The sequence below is a fragment of the Scophthalmus maximus genome, chromosome 14 (assembly GCF_022379125.1).
Source record: "Scophthalmus maximus strain ysfricsl-2021 chromosome 14, ASM2237912v1, whole genome shotgun sequence".
NCBI lineage: Eukaryota > Metazoa > Chordata > Actinopteri > Pleuronectiformes > Scophthalmidae > Scophthalmus > Scophthalmus maximus.
This window is the reverse complement of record NC_061528.1, coordinates 2,095,370-2,120,000: the sequence shown is the minus strand read 5'-3', so window position 1 is coordinate 2,120,000 and position 24,631 is coordinate 2,095,370. Positions and strand designations below refer to the sequence as shown.

The 24,631-nt window shown below is 46.3% G+C and overlaps 1 protein-coding gene across 1 annotated transcript in view; it reads right to left on the bottom strand.

Annotated features, from left to right (window-relative positions):
- Positions 1 to 21,072, bottom strand: part of mao (monoamine oxidase) — a 27,445-nt gene extending 6,373 nt beyond the window's left edge. The window contains exons 1-8 of the mRNA XM_035604321.2: positions 20,916 to 21,072; positions 8,805 to 8,899; positions 7,704 to 7,841; positions 2,939 to 3,043; positions 2,767 to 2,858; positions 2,528 to 2,669; positions 1,139 to 1,288; positions 1 to 145 (exon numbers count right to left, since the gene is read on the bottom strand). The exon at positions 1 to 145 is cut by the window's left edge and continues 15 nt beyond it. Of these exons, the coding sequence (XP_035460214.1) occupies positions 1 to 145; positions 1,139 to 1,288; positions 2,528 to 2,669; positions 2,767 to 2,858; positions 2,939 to 3,043; positions 7,704 to 7,841; positions 8,805 to 8,899; positions 20,916 to 20,970 (922 nt within the window). The 5' untranslated portion in view covers positions 20,971 to 21,072. The remainder of the gene's footprint in view (positions 146 to 1,138; positions 1,289 to 2,527; positions 2,670 to 2,766; positions 2,859 to 2,938; positions 3,044 to 7,703; positions 7,842 to 8,804; positions 8,900 to 20,915) is intronic.
- Between the last annotated feature and the right edge of the window lie 3,559 nt (positions 21,073 to 24,631).

Sequence of the window (24,631 nt, the reverse complement as noted above, 5' to 3'; positions counted from 1 at the left end):
AGTTCTCCTTGTAGTAAACCATGCACTTGATGACGGAGCCCATGGGGACGCGGTGGATCAGCTGGTTCCTTAGCGGCGGCAGCTCGGGGTTGAAGTGCATCTTCAGGTTCAGGCCGGGGGGCGTCGCCACGACCACGTACTTGGCCTGAGAACAGGACGTGCGTTCAAAAAAAATTAGAAGAAGATATTAACATGAGAGAGATGTGTAGGAAGCTGCATCACATGGAGGCGGAGCAACCAGCAGATGGCAGCACTGAGAAACACTCGGTGGCTGCAGCTTGTGAGTCCGAAGGCGACCGTGGAAACAAAACAGTTTCTTCCTGTGTCCAGGAGGTGTAGATGCAAATAACGGCATAATAACGTTAATAAGCATTAATTAATTAATCAAATATTTAGTTTGAACTACTTTATGAACGATTGCGTCCAGCGGATCTGAACCACATAGTTTAAAAAGGTGAAGACTGGAGAAGGAACTAAGGGTTTGGATTTTAATTTAACATATAATCTACATATTTAATACATCAGCCACTGGAGCATGACTTCAGATACGACTATCATTATTACTGAGCCGATACATGAGGGAGAGGAAAAGATCCCCTCACCTTAAACGGCACTACCAAAAGAGTTGGGAACCACAAGTTTAATCTTTAAAGATATTTCTAGATATTATAAATGTACAAGATCAATCAGGACCATCGACTTTATAAGACCTGCCTGAGGAGATGAGGCAGAATCAGTGACAGTTATCAAATCTCTGTGATTTTTTCTATCGCAGTCTTTTATCTTTTTATTCATTTTTTAAAATCTTTTATGTTCTATTGCTTTTATTCTTTGATTCATACACATGTATTTGCTCTTACTGCTTTTATTTCTTGTTAGTTTCATCCGTGTGAATGTGTTCTGCGACCGGCTCTCGAGTCTCCACTTTGTAAACCCCGATTTTAAAGGTGCTATACAAAATATAGATGATTATTATGATGTTTTTTAATTAATAGTAAATACAGTTGTTAAATACGTGTAGTGGAGTAAAAAAGTACCATCATTTCCACTGAAATACTGCGGATGAACTGGGAGTTAAAGTATGGACACGTGTACTGAGGTACTCTCCACCTCTTATCGCCGCGCCGGCGTTTTTTACCGTGTACGTCTGTTTGTCCAGCGTCTCCACGACGACCGCGTCTCCGCTCTGGTCGATGCTGTAGACCGGAGACTGCAGCTTCACCTGGTCGCCCAGCTCCCGGGCCATGCACTCGCTGATCTGACTGGAGCCGCCCACGAACTTCCTCTCCTGCAGAGGACGGACGGACGGACGGACGGAGGGAGAGAGAGACGGGGGGACAGAGTTCACGTGATGCCAAAGAAAATAGGCTGAGACAGGATTTTTCTTCCATATGGTTTGGTGTCAACGTGGCTCTGCTCGCCCCCCCGATCAGAAACACATTCCACTGTGGCATTACGGGATGAGGAGTCGGTTCCGTCAGAGCAGCAACGTGCGTCTGTGTCGGGTGGAAAGTGACGAAATACCAAACGAGTTTAGCGTCTCAATCGAACGATTGACTCTCTCTGCTGCGGCTTTCTAATGAATGACTTACGTACTGTCACCTCTATTTAATCCTTAACTATTCATTTTCTATTTATTTTCTGATTCAAATGCATTTTTAATGGCTCAATGTGAACGTTTGTTGTCTGTCAAAACCTGGTGGGACGACGGAACACGGGCCAAGAAAAAAACCCAAACATTCGATGTTGTCCTGGATCGGATCAAGGGATTCTTTAAAGGAGACATATTAATGCTCATATTCAGGTTTATGAATTTGAATGTGGGTTCTAGCTTGAAAAGGTTTAAATGCTCTGATGTTCAGTGAACACATCGGTTCCCTGCAGCCTCAGTCTGAAACAAGGCAGAACGTGTCTCCTCTAAACATAGAGGGTTGTTTATTCTTTTTACATTTTCATCATATTTAGGAGACTGATCATATGAGTGTGTGTGATTTGGTGCAGCTTGACTTGACAAAACAGCCGAAGACCGATTGTGTGTATATACTGGACACTGCATGAAAACGGGGAGGTCGAGCAAACGGGGACTTGACAACTACGAGATCGTGTGTTCATCCAAACACAATCCCCATTCCTCGGTGGCCGTGGCAACGGGGCCACTGGGCGGTGACAGAGCTTTCTGACATCAAATATCCAAGTAGCTGGATCCCTCCTCATTTTGGATTAGGAAGATTTCCTGGAAATTAACTGGAAAACACTGAACTTTACCTCGAAAGCTGATTCTTGTTGTGTTGTGATTAAAATTCCAACTTCAGTGGGAAACAGTTCAGATCCAAAGAATCATTGTTTTGTTATTCCACTCCATCAAAACTCTTTGTATCTCACACACAATGCCGTAGATGTGCGTGCAGATTAAATGAAAGCACACACACACACACACACACACACACACGCACACACACACACACACGCACACACACACACAAACACACACGCACACACACACACACACGCACACACACACACACACCTGTCCTCCGTTGGAGGTGGAGAAGATCCTCATGGTTCCTCCGCACTGCTTCACGTACCACAGGAACCACAGGGCCGACACCTCGTGGGGTTCGGACGTCACGTTCACCCTGACGAACAGCGTGGCGAAGCGGCGGACGGTGCTGCGAGGAAGAGGAGCGAGGGATTGAAAAGGAACACGTTGAATTTCTCAATCGTCATCTAGGCGACGGCAGCGGCAGCGGCGGCGAGCAGAGTTACCTGGTCCAGCAGATCTTCTCAAAGAGCTGCAGCATGGTCATCTTGTCCCACTCCTCGGCATGCGGAGCTCTCCAGGGCGCCTCCCTGGGAATCTGACGTGTTGACAAAGTCAAGATGAGACACGCGGAGCATGAAGAGAGTCGGAAAAAAAGGAACTGAACGACGGCGTTACCTCGCTGCCCATCTGGTCCATCGTCCTCCACAGGTTGTTGAAGTCCAACAGGACGATGGGGTTCCACATGGGAGGGAAGGAGCCTTTGAACGGGTACGACTTTCCCTGTCGAACACATCCTCCTCATCATCATCATCATCATCATCATCATCATCATCCTCATCATCCTCGTCATCATCATCATCATCATCATCCTCGTCATCATCCTCATCATCATCCTCATCATCATCATCATCCTCGTCATCATCCTCATCATCATCCTCATCATCATCCTCATCCTCATCATCATCATCATCATCCTCATCATCATCATCATCCTCGTCATCATCATCATCATCCTCATCATCCTCGTCATCCTCGTCATCATCATCATCATCATCATCATCATCATCATCATCCTCATCATTCTCGTCATCATCATCATCATCATCATCATCCTCGTCATCATCCTCATCATCATCCTCATCATCATCATCATCCTCATCATCATCCTCATCATCATCATCATCCTCGTCATCATCATCATCATCATCATCCTCATCATCATCCTCATCATCATCATCATCCTCGTCATCATCCTCATCATCCTCATCATCATCATCATCCTCATCATCATCCTCATCATCATCATCATCCTCGTCATCATCATCATCATCATCATCATCATCATCATCATCATCCTCGTCATCATCCTCATCATCATCATCATCATCCTCGTCATCATCATCATCATCATCGGATGTGCAGAGACGGCAGGAACGGCTTTGTACTGTGCGTTGCATGTTGTGCAAAACCTTCAGATTCAGAGTCAGACTCTGATTCGTTGCCATTGACGCTGATAAGAAGATCCACGATCCATGTGTTTGTTACGTAGCTGGACTATTGATCTGTTTCCTAATTTCACTACTGATTAACAAATGCAGACAGACAGAGAGAGAGGAGTGTGTGTCTCTGACATTAACCACGTTCAAGTGTTTTAGTGTTTCCAAGAACAACTCTGGTTAAAGATCAGTTTGCAGGGGGAGAGGCGCGACCAGGACGAAGCAAGAGGAAGAGGAGGACACACACGGGAGACCGAGGCCGAGTGGGGTTTGCACACGACCGGCCGACCGACGTCACACACGCACCAAAAAAAAAAGAAAACATGCAAGAATTAAATCCCCGTTCCCAAATATTCTGTGCTCGTGACATTCCGGCGCATCGCAGCCTGGCTGCGTATGTACCTCCGACGTGTCGGCCATTATCCTGATGAAGAGGCCGTAGATTAGAAAAGGCGTCTTTCTCCTTCAGCCCCGTCACATTGTGGGGGTGGACTCCCTGCTGGTGTTTTCCATGTGAGTGTCACTACGCCGCGTTTTGACTCGAAGTGGCTCTGCACATTGAAGTGAAAGTTCCCTGATCTCAACTCGGGGCGGAAAACTGTTACATTGATCCGACCGACGGTAAAGTACAGTGAATACGAGGAGCGTGAGTAACAGCGAGGCAGCATGTGTGTGTGCACCGCGGCTATTGTGCGATTAAGAGCTCGCTTTCAACAGAGCCGCGGTGCTGTAATCAGCTTTTCCATGGCAGATTGTAATCCAAAGGGCCAGCGCTGGCTTCCCCTTATCAGCAAAGTACCAGCTAACAAGCGTCTGCGGCTCTCAGCACAGGGTTTATTAATGAGGCATCACCGTCGGAGACGGGGGAATCCCCGAGCCTGGTTACGTGGGACCGTCCCGGACCGGCGGCGTGGACGTCCGGCCCGACTGCAGGTCACACGGCGACCGCCGAGAGAAGAATGACCGGGGACTGTGGAAGTCTGTCGCTCGCGTGACTGACAGGTCACAGACTTTGTCCTGGTAAATCCTGGTCAGCACCGTAAGACACAATAAACTGATAAAATTTGACTACGTGCAATTTCCAGTGTCTCTCTGATGTCACAAGGTAAATGATAATGTGTATTTCATGATTTCCAGAGATAGGGCACTAATTGCACCATGGCAATAAAAAAATAAATGTCTTATCAGCATGTAATAAATGTTGTTTTTTGTACATGAGCTTTGTCATATTATTCATTTCCACAAACCCAGTAGAGTCGACATGTTGTATTTTCTTCAGCGACTTCAGGTTTTAGTGTTTAGAGTAAAAACAAAATGTTTTAATATCCAGGATGTGGCTCTGCAATACTTTGTTGATCCCTGCAGCACGTGTGTCTTTACTTCAGGTAAATGTATTAACTTTACCCGGCGGGTAAAAGACACCAGCAGAGCCTCTTGTCCCATAATGCACTGCGTCCTATTACCTATATTTTATCACTTCAAGACGGCACGGAAATAAAATTAAAAAGACATATCGCAGACATGCTGAGATGTCCCTGGAGTTTAACTTTAAGGACAATAATTAAAGGATGATACATTAAATGGCCTTAGGAAATTTTAACAGTGAGTTATTGGAAAGTGTGAAATAGTTTAATCAAACTAAAATAGATAATAAATCAGCAGATTTTAAATCAACACTAAAAAAGGCAGTGGACTTAAACCAGCCGAGTGTGTGATGTGGTCTGTCGGTGGACAGAACACGTGGGACTGACTCGGGTGTCCGTGGTCACCACGACGACGAGGGGACGTTTTCGCCTCGGCCCCTCCACACACACGCACGCACTCACACACACACACTACAAGTATATGCACAAGCACACACAGACAAACACGCCGGCTGACACTGAAAGGGGGTGAGCAGCTTTCGATGAGGCACGCTGCCATGGAAACCTGCCAGGAAGCTCCGAGCGCCGCGCATGGCTGTGTGTGTGTGTGTGTGTGTGTGTGTGTGTGAGAGTCATGTCTTTGAGTGGATCTTACAGAGATAGTAGCTAAGGAGACACACACACACACACACACACACACACACACACACACAGGAGCTCCCTCACACTCCCGTGTGGACGGATTCAGAGCTCAGACGGCGGCGTCCAATTAAAAGTCTGTCGCCAAACCAAAGATTCATTTGTCACAGTTGTCACCACGGTGCCGTTTCACAAGCAGCCGGCTGAAGCGTCGGCGGTGACGCGACCAGCACGGCGACAGGTCCTGTCCTGTGTTCCTGGTTCGCGGAGGTCAGTGAGCGCAAAAAGTGACGAGTGGTCCTCAGAACTGGACCAGGAGCGACGGAAGAAGGCAGCCTGGTGTGGAAAAATCACACTTCCCTTTACATCACGTTGTGTGTGTGTCATGTGAACATGGCAGCAGGACGCACTGTGGCAAGAAGGCAGGGCGACGTCACTTTGACACGGAAATATTTCTACAGACCGACCACGCCCCTCCGTGACGGTGGCTTCTTGGTGGTCATCGCGAAAAACTGCAAACGTGGCTCAGGGAGGATTCAAGGCGCACGACAAAGATTGTTCAAGGTGTTGACGTCGGCCCTCAACCATCTGTGGGACGTCAAGCCCCGGACTAAGTTCCATCCATCCATCCTTTAGCCATATATCACTCATCAACAGGGGCCCATCTCTGACCAATCGAAACATTGGGTCAGAGATGTTTTTACGGGTACAAGGGAGATCCTACACGTTATTTAAGGCAAATGGACTGTATTTAAATGGACTGTATCTATGAAGCGCATATGGACCACTCAAAGCACTTCACAGGAATGTCACACTCACCCATTCATACAGCGCTGCTATTTACTGCACATTTTTCTGCCACATTCATACACTGTCGGTGTGTGTATGGCAGGTTAGGGTTAAGTGTCTTGCCCAAGGACGCAACGGCATGTGGGCTGAGGGAAACTGGGATCGAACTGCCAACTTACGGGTTGGTGGCCGAGCGACTCTACATCCCGAGCCACAGCCGCCCCAAAGGCATGTGGCCAAAGACCTTGTTTTTACCCTCACGACTTTCAGTTTGTTGGCTCAACAATATCTTGTTTTCTGTGATGTATTTCCAAATGTTTGCCGCCCTCAGGCGTGTACATATAAGGGCGTGTGGACAGAACAAACAGCTCTCTAAGAAATCTCAGTAAAAAGTAAAGTGAGAGTATGTGACCGCACTCCACGGCCCCGGAGCTCAGAGTCCATCTCTGAAGATTTATTGACTCGAACAACAGCCTAGAAAGAGATAAGGAGATAAGCCGACTCAGTCCGTCTCCTCACATACACACCAACAGGAAAATTGCCGTCCGGTGATTGACAGCAGGGGCCGCGAGGCAGCGACGGCAAATCGAATCAGGTAAGAGGAACACGACTGTGTTTAGGACGTCGTTGCGTCCGCGCTAATGAGATATGGCGCGACAAGAACAGCAAGAAGAAAGGAAGATGGCCCTCTGTGTCTCCTTCTTGCTTCCTCCTTTTGTTTGCTTTTGTTATCCTTACAACCACTCAGACAAAAGAGAAACTGCATTACAGAAATCCCCGAGGCAAAGATTAGCATCTGCACTCCCTAATGCTGCAGAGGAGAGGAGAGGGGCGGCTCGCTGCTCAGCAGAAACATCTAGGAAATCATGGGAGGGACATTTGGTTTTACCTTCTGACCGTTACCTCGGGCTTCTCTGAGCTCCGCGGGACCGGGTCAGGGGAGCAACGCTAATGTGGCCGATGGACAAATCCCCGTCTTAGGTGTGGGCAAGTGTGAGGCCGAGGTGTACGACTGATGTCAGTGTGTATTGAATCAAACTGACAGGTGTTTATAGTCTTTTGCCACACCCCCGAAATACCTCAAGTCAACGGGGGTTAGGTCGGACGGCGGAGACGTTCATCTGCATGACGGCAAAAGCGTTCGACACTCACATTGACGTAATGCACCAGCCGCTCCTGCTCGTTGACTTTGTACGTCTTTATGTCGTATTCTTTGGCCAATCGGAGGATGCGGTTCTGGGTCGGGCCGATGTAAGCCCCGCCCAGATCAACCCACTTTGTCTCCTTGTTCTGAAAAGGAAGACGTACAAAAGAAACAATGCAAACAATGAAACATTTTTTTTTAAAAGGATATTAATTACGTGACATATACGTAACTGGCAGTTTAGTTTCAAAAGTAAGGTTTTAACTAGCTTTGGCTAACACAAATCGTTAACCTTTCAGCTCAGCCAATCAGATTGCAACTTTTTGTTCTCTCATTTACAAGGTACGCATCACAAAGGACAGATATGGAGCACCACAAGACTCCGTCCTGGGTCCACTACCTTTTAACCGAGTTACGTTATAAGGGGGTCATTATCCAATAGCACAGTATTACTTTTTAACTACTATGCAGATGACACCTAACTCTACATAGCTGTTGATCCTGACAGACACAATTCTTCTTCTATTGTTGATAATAAGGAAAATAAAAAAAACGAAGTCCTCATTATTGGTCCAAAGTTACAAAGAGAGAAATGCTATTAAACCAGACCATGAACTTTCATCTTAACTTCTCCAAGTGCTGTCAGATTCTAAACATAATTATCAAAAGTTGAATAAAGTCACTGTGTGTAGATATTATATAGCAAAATGTGACATTTCTGTGGAAAACAAAAGTTATTGTGTATATTTTAAAACAGTTGAACTTATATGTTAAAAACAGTTTATAAATGATATTCATAAAAAACTAAATTAAATTAGCATTTCCTTCTAAACATGCTACTTTATGCTACTTTAATTTTATTTATTTATTCTACTCCTTTTTTATTTATTTAAATAAACAAATGTTATTGTTTGTTTGCTTCTCTATGTGACGTGCTTTGTAACTTGTTTGGAAAAGGGCCATATGAATATAGGTATAACCATTATTAGTACATAAAGACAGGCTTGTACAGGTGTTACATGGATGGAGATGATCATCTTTATCAATATTATTGTTGCTTATCGCAGCACACTACTGGTCACATCCGACGGCAGCGTCTCTGGTCTTACCTGCACAGTGAACGTGCGACCGCCGACGCGATCCCTGGCCTCCAGCACCACAGGGTTCAGTCCACTGGCCTTCAACAGCTTGGCCGCACTCAACCCTGCACACAGACGGACAGAGACGTAGAAGTAACATAAGTTATATTCTTGATTTCCTCGTGTGCCACGCATTACGTAACAAAGAAGCATTTCATCATGTCTTTGCGAGGCCGGCTCGATTAAGCAGCTTTCAGAGATGAATGAAGGGGATTGTTTTTGAAAAACTGAGGAGAACGATGTGGTTCAAAACTGTTTTTCTGTATATGAGCAACTAACGTTTTTCTCTGATGTATGTTTTGTTTGACGTGTTGAGTGTTGAGCTTTTTTTTGTGCACGTGTCCATTGACAAAGGGATTAAATTCAGGGTTAACCACCTAACATTTGCCTTCTTCTTTTTTGTTTGGAATGACTTGGCTGGAAATGGAGGGAACTGTGGGAAAGATGGGAGAGCAGGGGGAGGGGCACATTTTTCCAGGCACCAGAGTGGGAGAGAAACGCTTCCACAACAAATCACAGGCCAGCTGGTCAGCTGACGGTGTGAGTGGCCGAGCACAGAGCAGGGCAGCGGCCCACAGACATTTCACATTCACACCGTGACCTCGCTTGTCAAAGCTATATACAGAAATAAAGTTGTTTATAGAAAACACATAGCTAATATGACACGTTCTATCCCCACATGTATGTGGACACTTCTGCAAAAGGCTTTCCACTAAGTTGGCGAGAACCTGGCTCCGGAGATTTGAGCCCGTCTGATGTCCAACACTGACGTATATCGCGACTCATTCGCTGGGAGATTCAATAGACAAACAATTTCTCAAACAAACAAAGTCTTCCAACTCATACGACGCATTATGTCGCACTTAGTAAAATACAAGCGCTTCCTGATTAGCGCCTCTACTGGTGACAGGAGGTAACGCCACAAATACTTTTCGCCCCAGAGCATTGTGGGCTTTTTATTTGCTTTACCAACGCGCGGTTGATGATGTTGTGAAGGTCTGAGTTATGGTTAGGGTGAGATCAGCACGATCACTTTACAGAATATAAGCAAGTCCATTGAAATACACGCGGGCGACAGGAAGGCAAACACATCTGTGTAAATGTTTTCTTGGCCTTCGCCCTGAATTTCCCCCTCGTCGGGTTTCCCATCTTCACCCTCCGACTCGCTCCGGACAAATCCCGCTTAACCCCCGTTGAGGCCGGCAGCGGTTCATATCAGCTCAAACGTATTTCGTCCCGGTGTTACCCAACGTCCGCCTTTTGTCCTCCCTGAACAAACACACCCAGCCTGCCAGGCTCTGGAGAGAAGCATTAGCCTTCGACCAGAGGAGGCTCACAAATCTTCCTCTGGTAAATTGATGCTATTACCTGCACTCAGCTGGAAAGGTCAGCGTCCGTCTCTAAAGACAAAGAGCGTCTGTCGTCTGCGCCGGCAGCGATCCGACGAGAGAGGATGTGGCTTTGATCAGAAAACTTGTTTGGATTAATTGAGACATTCTTTTCTTCTTTTTCATCATAAAAGCTTTGAATAAATAGGACAGACGGATCAGTACGAAGCTTTCATCACTTCAGAGGTCTCCCCTTGTTGTTTTTAAATGAAAAGTGCTGCTGGAAAACTCGCTGAGAATTTTCCTGAACTGAACTTAGATCAACAAGACGATAAGAGATTCTCAACGTGATTGTTTGTACAGTAGCTTCAGATTTCAGTTTCTTCTGACAAGTGGCAGATATTTAAACGTTGTTGCTATAAAGATTGATTGATGCTTTGATTTCGAAAACCAATATATTCTTCATTTTTGATGAGGGCAATGACGACGAACCCCCGGTTCGATTGAAGTTAAACGCAGCATTAATATAGTGAGTATAAAATCGTAGTAAATGTAGGGAATGTTACACCGATTGTTCACCATCTTAGAATTCCAGGAGAGACGTGACAATACGCATGCGCAATCCAGTGAACCGCAGAACGACCTCACTCTCAACACTCTCTAGAACGCCTCTAGAACACTTCTGCCTCTAGAACACTTCTTCCTCTAGAACGCCTGCTGCCTCTAGAACGCCTGCCTCTAGAACGCCTGCCTCTAGAACACTTCTGCCTCTAGAACGCTTCTTCCTCTAGAACGCCTGCCTCTAGAACACTTCTGCCTCTAGAACACTTCTGCCTCTAGAACGCCTGCCTCTAGAACACTTCTGCCTCTAGAACACTTCTGCTTCTAGAACGGTTCTGCCTCTAGAACGCCTGCCTCTAGAACGCCTGCCTCTAGAACGCTTCTGCCTCTAGAACACTTCTGCTTCTAGAACGCCTGCTTCTAGAACGCTTCTACCTCTAGAACGCTCCTGCCTCTAGAACGCCTGCCTCTAGAACGCCTGCTTCTAGAACGCGTCTTCCTCTAGAACGCCTGCCTCTAGAACGCTTCTGCCTCTAGAACGCTTCTGCTTATAGAACGCCTGCTTCTAGAACGCTTCTACCTCTAGAACGCTCCTGCTTCTAGAACGCCTGCTTCTAGAACGCTTCTGCTTCTAGAACGCTTCTGCCTCTAGAACGCTTATGCCTCTAGAATGCTTCTGCCTCTAGAACGCTTCTGCCTCTAGAACGCCTGCCTCTGGAACGCTTCTGCCTCTAGAAAGCTTCTTCCTCTAGAACGCCTGCTTCTAGAACGCCTGCCTCTAGAACGTTTCTTCCTCTAGAACGTTTCTTCGTCTAGAACGCTTCTGCCTCTAGAACCCTTCTGCCTCTAGAACACTTCTGCCTCTAGAACGCTTCTGCCTCTAGAACGCCTGCCTCTAGAACGCTTCTGCCTCTAGAACGCTTCTGCCTCTAGAACGCTTCTGCTTCTAGAACGCCTGCTTCTAGAACGCTTCTACCTCTAGAACGCTTCTGCTTCTAGAACGCTTCTGCCTCTAGAATGCTTCTGCCTCTAGAACGCTTCTGCCTCTAGAACGCCTGCCTCTGGAACGCTTCTGCCTCTAGAACGCTTCTTCCTCTAGAACGCCTGCTTCTAGAACGCCTGCCTCTAGAACGTTTCTTCCTCTAGAACGTTTCTTCCTCTAGAACGCTTCTGCCTCTAGAACCCTTCTGCCTCTAGAACGCCTGCTTCTAGAACGCCTGCTTCTAGAATGCTTGTTCCTCTAGAACGCTTCTTCCTCTATAACACTTCTGCCTCTAGAACGCTTCTGCCTCTAGAACGCCTGCCTCTAGAACGCTTCTTCCTCTAGAGCGTTTCTGCCTCTAGAACACTTCTGCCTCTAGAACGCTTCTTCCTCTAGAAAGCTTCTTCCTCTAGAAAGCTTCTTCCTCTAGAACACTTCTGCCTCTAGAACGCCTGCCTCTAGAACGTTTCTTCCTCTAGAACGCTTCTGCCTCTAGAACGCTTCTGCCTCTAGAACGCCTGCCTCTAGAACGCTTCTGCCTCTAGAACGCTTCTGCCTCTAGAACGCCTGCCTCTACAACGCTTCTGCCTCTAGAACACTTCTTCCTCTAGAACAATTCTGCCTCTAGAACGCCTGCCTCTAGAACGTTTCTTTCTCTAGAACGCTTCTGCCTCTAGAACGCTTCTTCCTCTAAAACGCGTCTTCCTCTAGAATGCTTCTTCCTCTAGAACGCTTCTGCCTCTAGAACGCTTCTTCCTCTAGAACGCTTCTGCCTCTAGAACACTTCTGCCTCTACAACGCTTCTTCCTCTAGAAAGCTTCTGCCTCTAGAACGCTTCTTCCTCTAGAACACTTCTGCCTCTAGAACGCCTGCCTCTAGAACGTTTCTTCCTCTAGAACGCTTCTGCCTCTAGAACGCCTGCCTCTAGAACGCTTCTGCCTCTAGAACACTTCATCCCCTAGAACACTTCTGCCTCTAGAACGCCTGCCTCTAGAACGTTTCTGCCTCTAAAACGCCTGCCTCTGGAACGTTTCTGCCTCTAAAATGCCTGCCTCTAGAACGCTTCTGCCTCTAGAACGTCTGCCTCTAGAACGCTTCTTCCTCTAGAACGCTTCTGCCTCTAGAACGCTTCTTCCTCTAGAACGCTTCTTCCTCTAGAACGCTTCTGCCTCTAGAAAGCTTCTTCCTCTAGAACGCTTCTGCCTCTACAACGCTTCTGCCTCTAGAACGCTTCTTCCTCTAGAACGCTTCTGCCTCTAGAAAGCTTCTTCCTCTAGAACGCTTCTGCCTCTACAACGCTTCTGCCTCTAGAACGCTTCTTCCTCTAGAACGCTTCTTCCCCTAGAACACTTCTGCCTCTAGAACGCCTGCCTCTAGAACGTTTCTGCCTCTAAAACGCCTGCCTCTGGAACGTTTCTGCCTCTAAAATGCCTGCCTCTAGAACGCTTCTGCCTCTAGAACGCTTCTTCCTCTAGAACGCTTCTTCCTCTAGAACGCTTCTTCCTCTAGAACGCTTCTGCCTCTAGAACGCTTCTTCCTCTAGAACGCTTCTGCCTCTAGAAAGCTTCTGCCTCTAGAACGCTTCTGCCTCTAGAACGTTTCTGCCTCTAGAACGCCTGCCTCTAGAACGCTTCTGCCTCTAGAACGCTTCTGCTTCTAGAACGCCTGCTTCTAGAACGCTTCTACCTCTAGAACGCTTCTGCTTCTAGAACGCTTCTGCCTCTAGAACGCTTCTGCTTCTAGAACGCCTGCTTCTAGAACGCTTCTACCTCTAGAACGCTTCTGCTTCTAGAACGCTTCTGCCTCTAGAACGCCTGCCTCTAGAATACTTCTGCCTCTAGAATGCTTCTGCCTCTAGAACGCTTCTGCCTCTAGAACGCCTGCCTCTGGAACGCTTCTGCCTCTAGAACGCTTCTTCCTCTAGAACGCCTGCTTCTAGAACGCCTGCCTCTAGAACGTTTCTTCCTCTAGAACGCTTCTTCCTCTAGAACACTTCTGCCTCTAGAACCCTTCTGCCTCTAGAACGCCTGCTTCTAGAACGCTTCTGCCTCTAGAACGCTTCTGCCTCTAGAACGCTTCTTCCTCTAGAACGCTTCTGCCTCTAGAAAGCTTCTTCCTCTAGAACGCTTCTGCCTCTAGAACGCTTCTTCCTCTAGAACGCTTCTTCCTCTAGAACGCCTGCCTCTAGAAAGCTTCTTCCTCTAAAACGCCTGCCTCTGGAACGTTTCTGCCTCTAAAATGCCTGCCTCTAGAACGCTTCTGCCTCTAGAACGTCTGCCTCTAGAACGCTTCTTCCTCTAGAACGCTTCTTCCTCTAGAACGCTTCTGCCTCTAGAACGCTTCTTCCTCTAGAACGCTTCTGCCTCTAGAAAGCTTCTTCCTCTAGAACGCTTCTGCCTCTACAACGCTTCTGCCTCTAGAACGCTTCTTCCTCTAGAACGCTTCTGCCTCTAGAAAGCTTCTTCCTCTAGAACGCTTCTGCCTCTACAACGCATCTGCCTCTAGAACGCTTCTTCCTCTAGAACGCTTCTTCCTCTAAAACGCGTCTTCCTCTAGAAAGCTTCTGCCTCTAGAATGCTTCTTCCTCTAGAACACTTCTGCCTCTAGAACGCCTGCCTCTGGAACGTTTCTTCCTCTAGAACGCTTCTGCCTCTAGAACGCCTGCCTCTAGAAGACTTCTGCCTCTAGAATGCTTCTGCCTCTAGAACGCCTGCCTCTAGAACGCTTCTGCCTCTAGAACACTTCTTCCCCTAGAACACTTCTGCCTCTAGAACGCCTGCCTCTGGAACGTTTCTGCCTCTAAAATGCCTGCCTCTAGAACGCTTCTGCCTCTAGAACGTCTGCCTCTAGAACGCTCTTCCTCTAGAACGCTTCTGCCTCTAGAACGCTTCTTCCTCTAGAACGCTTCTGCCTCTAGAAAGCTTCTTCCTCTAGAACGCTTCTGCCTCTACAACGCTTCTGCCTCTAGAACGCTTCTTCCTCTAGAACGCTTCTGCCTCTAGAAAGCTTCTTCCTCTAGAACGCTTCTGCCTCTACAACGCTTCTGCCTCTAGAACGCTTCTTCCTCTAGAACGCTTCTTCCCCTAGAACACTTCTGCCTCTAGAACGCCTGCCTCTAGAACGTTTCTGCCTCTAAAACGCCTGCCTCTGGAACGTTTCTGCCTCTAAAATGCCTGCCTCTAGAACGCTTCTGCCTCTAGAACGTCTGCCTCTAGAACGCTTCTTCCTCTAGAACGCTTCTTCCTCTAGAACGCTTCTGCCTCTAGAACGCTTCTTCCTCTAGAACGCTTCTGCCTCTAGAAAGCTTCTTCCTCTAGAACGCTTCTGCCTCTAGAACGTTTCTGCCTCTAAAACGCCTGCCTCTGGAACGCTTCTTCCTCTAGAACGCTTCTTCCTCTAGAACGCTTCTTCCTCTAGAACACTTTTGCCTCTAGAACGCCTGCCTCAAGAACGTTTCTTCCTCTAGAACGCTTCTTCCTCTAGAACGCTTCTGCCTCTAGAACGCTTCTGCCTCTAGAACGCCTGCCGCTAGAACACTTTTGCCTCTAGAACGCCTGCCTCTAGAACGCTTCTGCCTCTAGAACGCTTCTGCCTCTAGAACGCTTCTTCCTCTGTAACGCTTCTTCCTCTAGAACGCTTCTGCCTCTAGAACGCTTCTTCCTCTAGAACGCTTCTGCCTCTACAACGCTTCTGCCTCTAGAACGCTTCTTCCTCTAGAACGCTTCTTCCGCTAGAACACTTCTGCCTCTAGAACGCCTGGTGTTTTCAATTTACAGATCCAGGACTGAGCCGAAGACACCTGATTTTTTTTTCTAACCGACAGCTAGCGGACAGTGAGGAAATATTTTGCAGAATTTTACAAAAACGAATATTGGATTAAAAAAACTTTTACTGCCCCTTTAACTAACCTTGATGATTTCCCATTCCACCCCCCGCTGTGAAGAAATATCCCTGAAGCGATTACACACGGAGGAAAAAGGTCAGACAGTGTTCGGTGGAAACCCGTGAAGAATCAAAGACGATCTCCCTGCACCTACAGACATGATTGATTTCAATCATTGATCAAACAGACGCATGTCTGTCATCTGAGGCGCAGCTGGGCTGCGTTCAGCCGCCCGTCTGCCTCCTTTTGTGCGGATGCGTTTAAGGAGGGATCAGAGGAGATCCGATAAGAGAGGCAGATTGTTCTCTGGGGGGGAAAAAAAGACAGTTGCAAAACGAGCGCAGGTTTATTAAACACGAGGAGCTGAAGTGAGGAGCAGAGAGAAGGTGACAGATTTATGGCCCCGATCTGAGACGTGTCCTCAACAAAACACGAAGTTCACTGCACTGCTGATAATCGACCTCCCATATCGTTTCCATATCTTTTTTTAATATCCATAGACGACGTGCGTCTAATGATTATGTCTTTTACTGCCTTCTCCTGCTGGAACAATCATAAACTCTTGATGAATATTTGACCTCTCCACACGTCAAAGTGATTATTTCTCCAGCTCGTTGATCTCGGTGAATCCATCAGCCGGTCGTCAGACATCAGGCGGCTCCAGACACGAGCTGCATCATTTACAGACTCTGTGTCTTCTATTCAATTTGATTTGATTGTTTGCAGATTGATTTCTGTTTGATACACTTTATTTTATTTCTTCACTTCATCCACTTTAAAACATCTTTTCTCTCTTAGGATTTTATTATTTTAGCCTCTTTTCATTTATTCTGTTCACTTTAAATTTGTGTCTTTCTTTTTTATTGGTGACATGTTTTTACCGAGTGCTTTTTATCTCTTTGCGTTAGATTTAGACTGAGCAGGAATTGTTTGCTGCTCTGATGTTGAGAGAATAAATCAGGTTTCCTTCCTTCTCCCCCGCTCGTTTTCATCCATCTCTTTCTCTGCTCGTCTCTCCTCCTCCTCTCCATCACCACATCACCTTGGGGCTCGGCTTGACCTCATTGTCTGGCTCCTCTCACGTTTGAAAGGAATAAAGAAAAGATAAATTAATGAATAAAACTGACTGGGTGTTTGTTTGTTTTCTCCTTCTATGATCTTGAACATACATTTTTTCATTTAACTGTTTCACTGTGGCCTGAAGGTTTGTGACGCTTCTTAGAGCAGATCCACACACACACAGACACACACACACACACACACACACACACACACACACACACACACACACACACACACACACACACACACACACACCTCAGTCTTAATAAAGCAGGACTACAACATGCCGCAGTCGCAATTGTTGCGCGATTAATTCAAAGAGGGAAAATGTGTGTGTTCAACTGCTTTATGTAAAAGTGTGGTCGGGAAAGAATCCAGAAAAATTACATGATAAATTACGTGACGAGCCAAAATATGATATAAAGGCCATTGTTGCTCAATGCTGCTACGGCCTGAGTGAATTCAGAAAAGCCTGAGCTCTGGGCCTGCAGCCACACACACACACACACACACACACACACACGCACACAAACCAACACACACACACACTCCAACACACACACACACACACACGCACACGCACACACACACACACACGCACACACACACACACAACCTGACCAATTGTAAAATGTCAGACACTGTCGAAAACATTCACATCGTGTTACTCAGTTGTCATTATGAAGTATGTAGCTGATAACTTCACAGTGGTGTTGGTAGTGTAAGTAAGATCAAGTTAAACTAATATTTAAGTGGTAGAGTTTGACTTAATTAATATCTTTGTGGCAGCTTGACGCTCCAGGAAGTGAAGACTGTCAAGGTTTGTACCAGACTGCGTCGCTGGTTCCTCACCAAGCCTCCGACCGACCCCTGACCCCTGACCCCCGACCCCCGACCTGCACCTTGTCTGTGCTCTGTAACACTCAAACTCCTGCAGGCTCCATCTTGGCTCTAATGAAAATAAAGTAGACATAAGTAACATCACATGGTTTATAGTCAACCAACAGCAACACCTCCCTAATGAAGCCTGTTGCCCCCCCCCCCCCCCCCCCCCCCCCCCCCCCCCCCCCCCCACACACACACTCCTTTTCATCCTCTGTCCACTGTGCTGGAAAAAAAGCAATAGGGGCAGTCACCGTTTCCTTGACAACAGTAATTGTTAAGATGGAGCCACTTGGCAGGAACAAACTGCACTTGTATACTGTGTGTGTGTGTGTGTGTGTGTGTGTGTGTGTGTGTGTGTGCGTCTTAGAAATTCCAGTCTGCTATTGTTTCTGGGCTGATTCTCTTTTACATTTGACTGTACAGTTTAACACGAATACACACACACACACACACACACACACACACACACACACACAGTCTATTTTGAGAACACGTGTGTTCACACTGAGACGTGTGTGTGTGTGTGTGTGTGTGTGTGCGTGCGTGTGTGTGCGCCTCGCCACAAGAACACAAACAAAACAAAAATTCAATAGCAGCCGAGTGACAAGTGAGCCTCTTCAATCTGGGCCCTAGAGGGTTCCGTATTGATCCGGAGGGAGAGACATTTACCAGACCCACTCCCCCCTCGTCTCATGTTCTCGGCACGGAGCCACTGATTGGCCGCTTACGGGCCACAGACTGAAGAGCAATGTTGACAAGCAATTACGTGATAGGTCGAGAGAGGAACATGAGAAACTATGGCCCTGTGTTTGTTCTGTACAAGGAAAGATTTCATATTCACACTTGCGCAAACATCCATTAGCCACACGTTTAGGACCTGATATGAAATGAACAGCGTTGAGATTACAGCTGCGCACTTCTCAGCGGCTTCCCGTATCGCAAAACGCAATTACACAGATGGAAATGCACACGGCGTTCCGTCTAATAATGATTAAATATCTGGCAGGTATCTGGGTTGAAATATATTTGAATTCAAGCACAATACTGGCGTTGCCGATGAGCGGTGAGACAATGTATCAGAAATGGAAGATAAAACTATTTGTGTCTGTGTGTGGGCAGCCGAGTTGCTATTTGTACTGTGAACGGGGCGGAGGAGGAAAGGGCTGGACAGGAAGTGAGCGAGGACGTTGGAGCTCTCTTTCAGCTCCGTGTTTGGTCTCCACCACCTGCTGAGGGAGACAACGGGCTCGTCAACACTACCCCGCACGGGCGACGCCTCGCTTTCTCTATCTCCGCTTGTGAAGACGCACAAGTGGGAAACAGACATCTCTAGTTCCACCAATGTGGACGTGATGTCAGTCGCGTGGCAGCGTTGTCATTTCACGGCCATTTAACGGTTGAACCGCCGACACCGCCGGTGAGCTCGGCCCCTCTTTCTCTTCCCCTATCGTTTCTGTTTTCCCTCCTCCTCCTCCTCCTCCCTCCTCCCTCGCCATCCTCTCTCTCTCTGATAACAGGCTGTCACAAGCGCTCAGCGTTTCTCTCAGAAAGTGCTGGCTCGGGCCCTGGAGGGTCCTGCTGGTGGGCGGGAGGCAGGAGGACCCCCCCCCCCCCCCCCCCCCCCCCCCCTCCCTCGCCTCATCCGTCCTCTGACAGTGATTGTTATATGTGGAGCTCGTTCGTTGCCGGCCTGCAGCAAAGGGCAGCGGCACAAACAAATGTTGTAATTAGGAGAAGCTAATGTGACGGGGGTGGGGGGGGGGGGGGGTGGAGGCAGAGGGCTGCTGCTGCTGCACGTTATCACGTTAATGTCGCGGCGAAGCATTTGTTTTTGCCGTTCGACTGGTATTTGAAACTGAAGCTGACCTAAATTCTTCACTGTGTAAAAGACGGACGGACGACGGCGGTCAGGCGGCGGCGGCGGCGGCAGAAAGGACCGAGAGGGTTCAGACTCTCGACACAACACGCCGACGTTTAAAAAATCCTCCGGCTGCACTTTGCACCTGAAGGTGTCGCGGTGCGTTGACAGGGCGTGTGAATCTGTCGTCTGTTCTGTTTTCTCTCTCATCGCCCTGTGGACACACAACGACACGGAGAGAAAGAAAACAACACACACCCTCAGATGGAGCGACGGCGAGTTCTGCGTGACGGGAATATTGACTGATCGCAGGAGGAACCTGACAGATATACCGGCTGGACCAAAATATGTTCAGAGCCCAACCGACATTATCGGCCGACTGATATGAGCCTGTAAATGTTTATCAGAAGTTCTTTTATAGTGGTTGTATTTTTATTTTATTTTCATTTATAGCTGTGTATGATAAAGTTTTATGGTTCAACTAAAAATATCAATTAAATTTATTTGTCATAAAGGTTTGATAACGACATCTTAGGAATCACTGTCAGATTTTTTTTTAAATCTACGTGTATATAAATATATATATGCATATGTATACAAATGTAGATGTATCGGCATCGGGAATCTTGCTCTCCCAAAAATCGATATTGGTCGCACTCTCGTTGTTACCTATTAAAACATTTAGAGACAAACACAAACCAATTTCTCTCCTATGTATACAGGCATGTATAATAATAATAATTATTATTATGATTCGACTGAATTTATCGACTTGAATGTATATATATACACATATACATATGTATATGTATATACAAATATGTATATATATACATACATATACATAATTTCTCCTATAGCCTAGCGATATGACGTGTGTCTGGTGACATGAACCGTGATCATGCTCCACATGACGTGTCAATGCAAAACGTGAATAAAAATAATAACTATTTATTATTATTAATGAGGGGAAACGGAGCCACATGGATAATTAGCATGTAATTGACGCGTCGTATGTGTGTGTGTGTGTGTGAGCATGATGCTGCTGAACACACACACACACACACACACACACACACACAGAAACTTTATAACATGTTTAAAATAAGACCCCCCCTCCCTGTTATGTAACACTAGGTGAGCGCTGTGATTAGCCGCCGCTGCCGCGGTGCGGATGCGGATGCGGAAGCGGATGCGGAAGCGGATGCGGCAGAGACGCGGCAGAGACGCGGCAGAGACGCGAACGCGGCGCGGCAGCAGGACAGGAGGAAGAAAACTGTCGCTTTCTATCACACAGGTCGAGTCAGGTCCCTTGAGCGCTCAGCCCCCGCCCCCCGCCCCCCGGCCCCGGCCCCCCCGGCCCCCCCGGCTCCGGACCGAGGCTCCGGGCTTGTGTGCAACAGTTGGTCCCTCCGCGCGTCAGACGCGCTGCGGGTTTTTGTTTTTTTTTGGCTTCACGCGATTTTATTTGTCGCTGCACCGACGACGGTCGAGTGAAGTTCGCGGGGACGCGGCCGCTCACCTGAGATTCCTCCGCCGACCACGATCACGTCGCAGACGCCGCTGGGTGCAGTCATGGTGCCGCCGCCGAGGGAGAAGGAGAAGGACCGAGGCGCGCACCGCGCAGCGCATCTGTATTTAAAAGGCTGCGGCCAGGCCCACCGCGCAGGCCCCGCCCCCCCGGCGGTGGAGCGGCCCCCCTGAGGAGGATTAATGTGATGATGATGATGATGATGATGAGGTGTGATGATCCTGTCTGCAGCAGAGGATTAATAACATTAGTGATTCATATTTATTGCACATGCAGCAGGTGAAGAGTTCAGGGACCAGAGTCTGACCAGAGCAGCTGCTGTGAACTAATGGGAATATTACACGTGGAGAAAATAATCTAAACGTCGTAAAAAGTTGTGCTGATGTCTGACGGAAGTGGATTAAAGTTCCTGCAGACGGAATTTTTTTTTTTTTTAACATTGGTTTTCTTCTGCAGACTTCAGACTGTTCTGGACTCACGTGTTGTTCCGTCGGTTCTGCATCTGTTGGTTCTGCAGCAGAACTTCCTGCTCCTTCTGCAACAACTGGCCTCTTCTCTACAGTCTGCTGCCCCCTGCCGGTGAACAATCTGCAAATCGGTGAGACGTTCAAAGTGTCCCGGACTTTTAATAAAGTTAGTTTTCCAGTGTTTCCCCGAGGTTTATTGGTTGGGGGGGGGAATAGGAATAAGGTGAGTAAGGAAAGTGACCTTAAATGACCCCCCCCCCACCCCCCCTGGTTTCTCATGCAAAAATATTTTTTTATTTTTCTTGTAGAGTTGAGTCAAAATGGGGAATATAAAAAAATTAAAAAACATAACGTAATTTGAACATATCTCCTCGTTCTGAAGGAAATTATCATTCATCCTATATAATCCTCTGTAAATCTAATTTATGCAATAAGAGAGGCCTCTCGGGGAGTGGACGAGGCGTCTCCATGACAACGTGTGAGTGAGAGTGTGTGTGTGTGTATGTGTGTGTGTGGAGTGAGTACCTGTCCTGCCTTTTTTCTTCTTCATAAGCGAGTATAGATGCCCCCCAACCCCTCCTCCTCCTCCTCCTCTCTTCGTCATCTTCATCCTGTGAGTCTGAGTCCAGCTCGTCAGTCGGTGTGATGACAGAGTCTCGCCAGCAGAGGGCAGCAGCAGCCTGAACTTCTGTTCTCTATCTTCTGGGTAAATAAAGTCTCAGATGACAAAAAGAAAACTTGACCTGAAAAGTGAAAACAATAAAATAAAATACTGTTCCAAGTTACAAGCAAGGAAAATGTGTTGGGGGGAAACCGAGTATTAATAAAAACATAAATGATGATGTCCACTGCTGTGGACTCAGAGTGACACGTCTGTCTTCAGCATAACATCCACAAAGTAGTTTGTAAGCAGCAGATGAAATAGTTTATTATTCATCTATGTGTTAATGATTAAAACTGATCCAGGAAGTGACGGCTGCTTTATAAACAGATGATGAATGACAACAGATGTAATAAAATAAAATGTGTGTAGGAGAAGTTATTAAAAATAAAAATGTCTATTTGGGAGAAGTAACAACGAGGATTTTAAAGCAGACGTGATTTTCTGTATATGGACTGAACCCGTGGAATATTCTCTGGACAATAATTTTAAAATGTTGCACAAATATTAATCAATTTAAAAAGTTTTTTTCAAAGATAAAACTAAGGAAACACAATATATGTATGTATGTATGGAGTAATAATTAAGTTATGACAATTGTGACTGATAAATATAATTGTATAATAGTATAATTGTTTTTGTTGTGATTTGTAAAAAGAAAGGACATTTTAAAAAAGGGTTGGCCATCAGTATTTATCTTATTAAATAAAATATAGATAAAATAATAAATATCAAAGGAGCAGGAAATATAAGATTTGTCTTTTTCCAGTTTCTTTTTTGTTTATGTAATATGTATGTATAAGTATAAGTGTATTGTTTTGTCTTGTTATAATTGTTTTGGATGACACTGAATAATGGAGGAAAAAAATTATTATGAAAAGAAAAAAATTGAAAAAAACTTGCTTTAGTTTATCCAGACGACTAAATTCTCGTCTAGACGTCACGTCTACTGTGGTAGATATTTTTTACACAAATAAAAGACTGAGTTTTATTTTTCCTCCTTTCACCTCCATGAAAAGGAACTTTAAATGGAGAAAAAAAGGTTTTAATATTTTTATCAACAACAGAGAATCTGTGCAGCCGTCAGAGAATGACACACAGATGTGAGTTCATGAGGCAGCTCCAGTCCAATAAAACGCTCGGGTTGTTCTGATCAGGAGGAGGATCAAGAGGAAGAGGAAGAGGAGGAAGAGGAGGAGGATGAGGAAGAGGAAGAGGAGGAGGATGAGGAAGAGGAAGAGGAGGATGAGGAGGAAGAGGAGGAGAAGGAGGAAGAGGAGGAGAAGGAGGGAGAAGGAGGAAGAGGAGGATGAGGAAGAGGAGGAGGAAGAGGAGGATGAGGAGGAGGAAGAGGAAGAAGAGGAGGAGGAAGAGGAGGAGGAAGAGGAGGAGGAAGAGGAGGAGGAGGAGGAAGAGGATGGATGCATGTGCGTGATATCTGCTGATGTGAAGGACGATAAAAACCTGCCATGTTTCCTGTTGGGCCTCAAACCTGGAAATGTTTCTCTGCTTCTCTAATCTCAACGAGTTTGCCTGATTAAATAAAGATTAAATAAAAAATAGATAAAACAATTATGATTTTTTTTTCTTTAAGTAGGTTAACAATTTTATTTTTTCCGTCTACATTCTTCACAGGTATAATAATGTCTGGAAGCAAAGGAATGCCAAGATGAAGGAAGTCGAAGGGAACTCAGAGAGTGCTAACAAAGGCCAACGTTAAATAATGTGAATAAATATTCCCTTTTCATCGGATCCACTCCAGAATGTAACGGCCTCTTCCTCGGGTCACGACCTCTCTGCTAAACTGACTCAGCAGTTGTTGCTATTTAACGTAATCCTGCTAAATGTCCGGAACTTTTCCTGCCAGTGAAATCTCCTGAGAGACGTCCCACGTCCCATGGAAACAGTTCCACAAACTGACAATCAGAAGAAACGTCACCTTGTCTGTGGAGGAAACGTCCTAATTGTGAACTTTGAATTTGAAATTCAATGTGTTTGTGCCGTGAATGTTTGTCTGCTGTTTGTTCCCGTGCTGCGTTCAAGTGCACAGAAATGACAGGAAACGGCCTCGACACAACATCTCTGGAACATTTCACGACCTGAACTTGGACGGTGTGGTTTGAATCACTGAACCTGCTCCGAGTCTGAAGCTTCCAGACGGTTTCCCGATGTTCCCGGCGACTTGTCGATGTGAGTGACAGGACGAAACCCGAGAGGACGAACGTCTGATCGATTCCACTCCGAGGATTTTCTTTTCTGTCACGATCTACTTTGAAAGCAGACAGATTTTTTTTTTCTTTTTTCTTCTTTTTATTCAAAAATCTCTTGAGCAGCTTTTGAACACCGGACACAATATGAATTATTGTTACTGAACCAGAATCCTGTGCACAACTTGAAATAATCTTCTGGTAATTTTCGACCGAAATGTAAAACCACATAAAAGTCAGACAGATGTTTGGGGGTTTTTTTTTTCCAAAGTAAAACACTTAAACATCATGAGTTAGTTTTCAGAGACGGGTTCAATTTCGGAAAATGATTGTGGTGTTTTCTTTTTGCTTCCATAAAACATAAAAATAAAA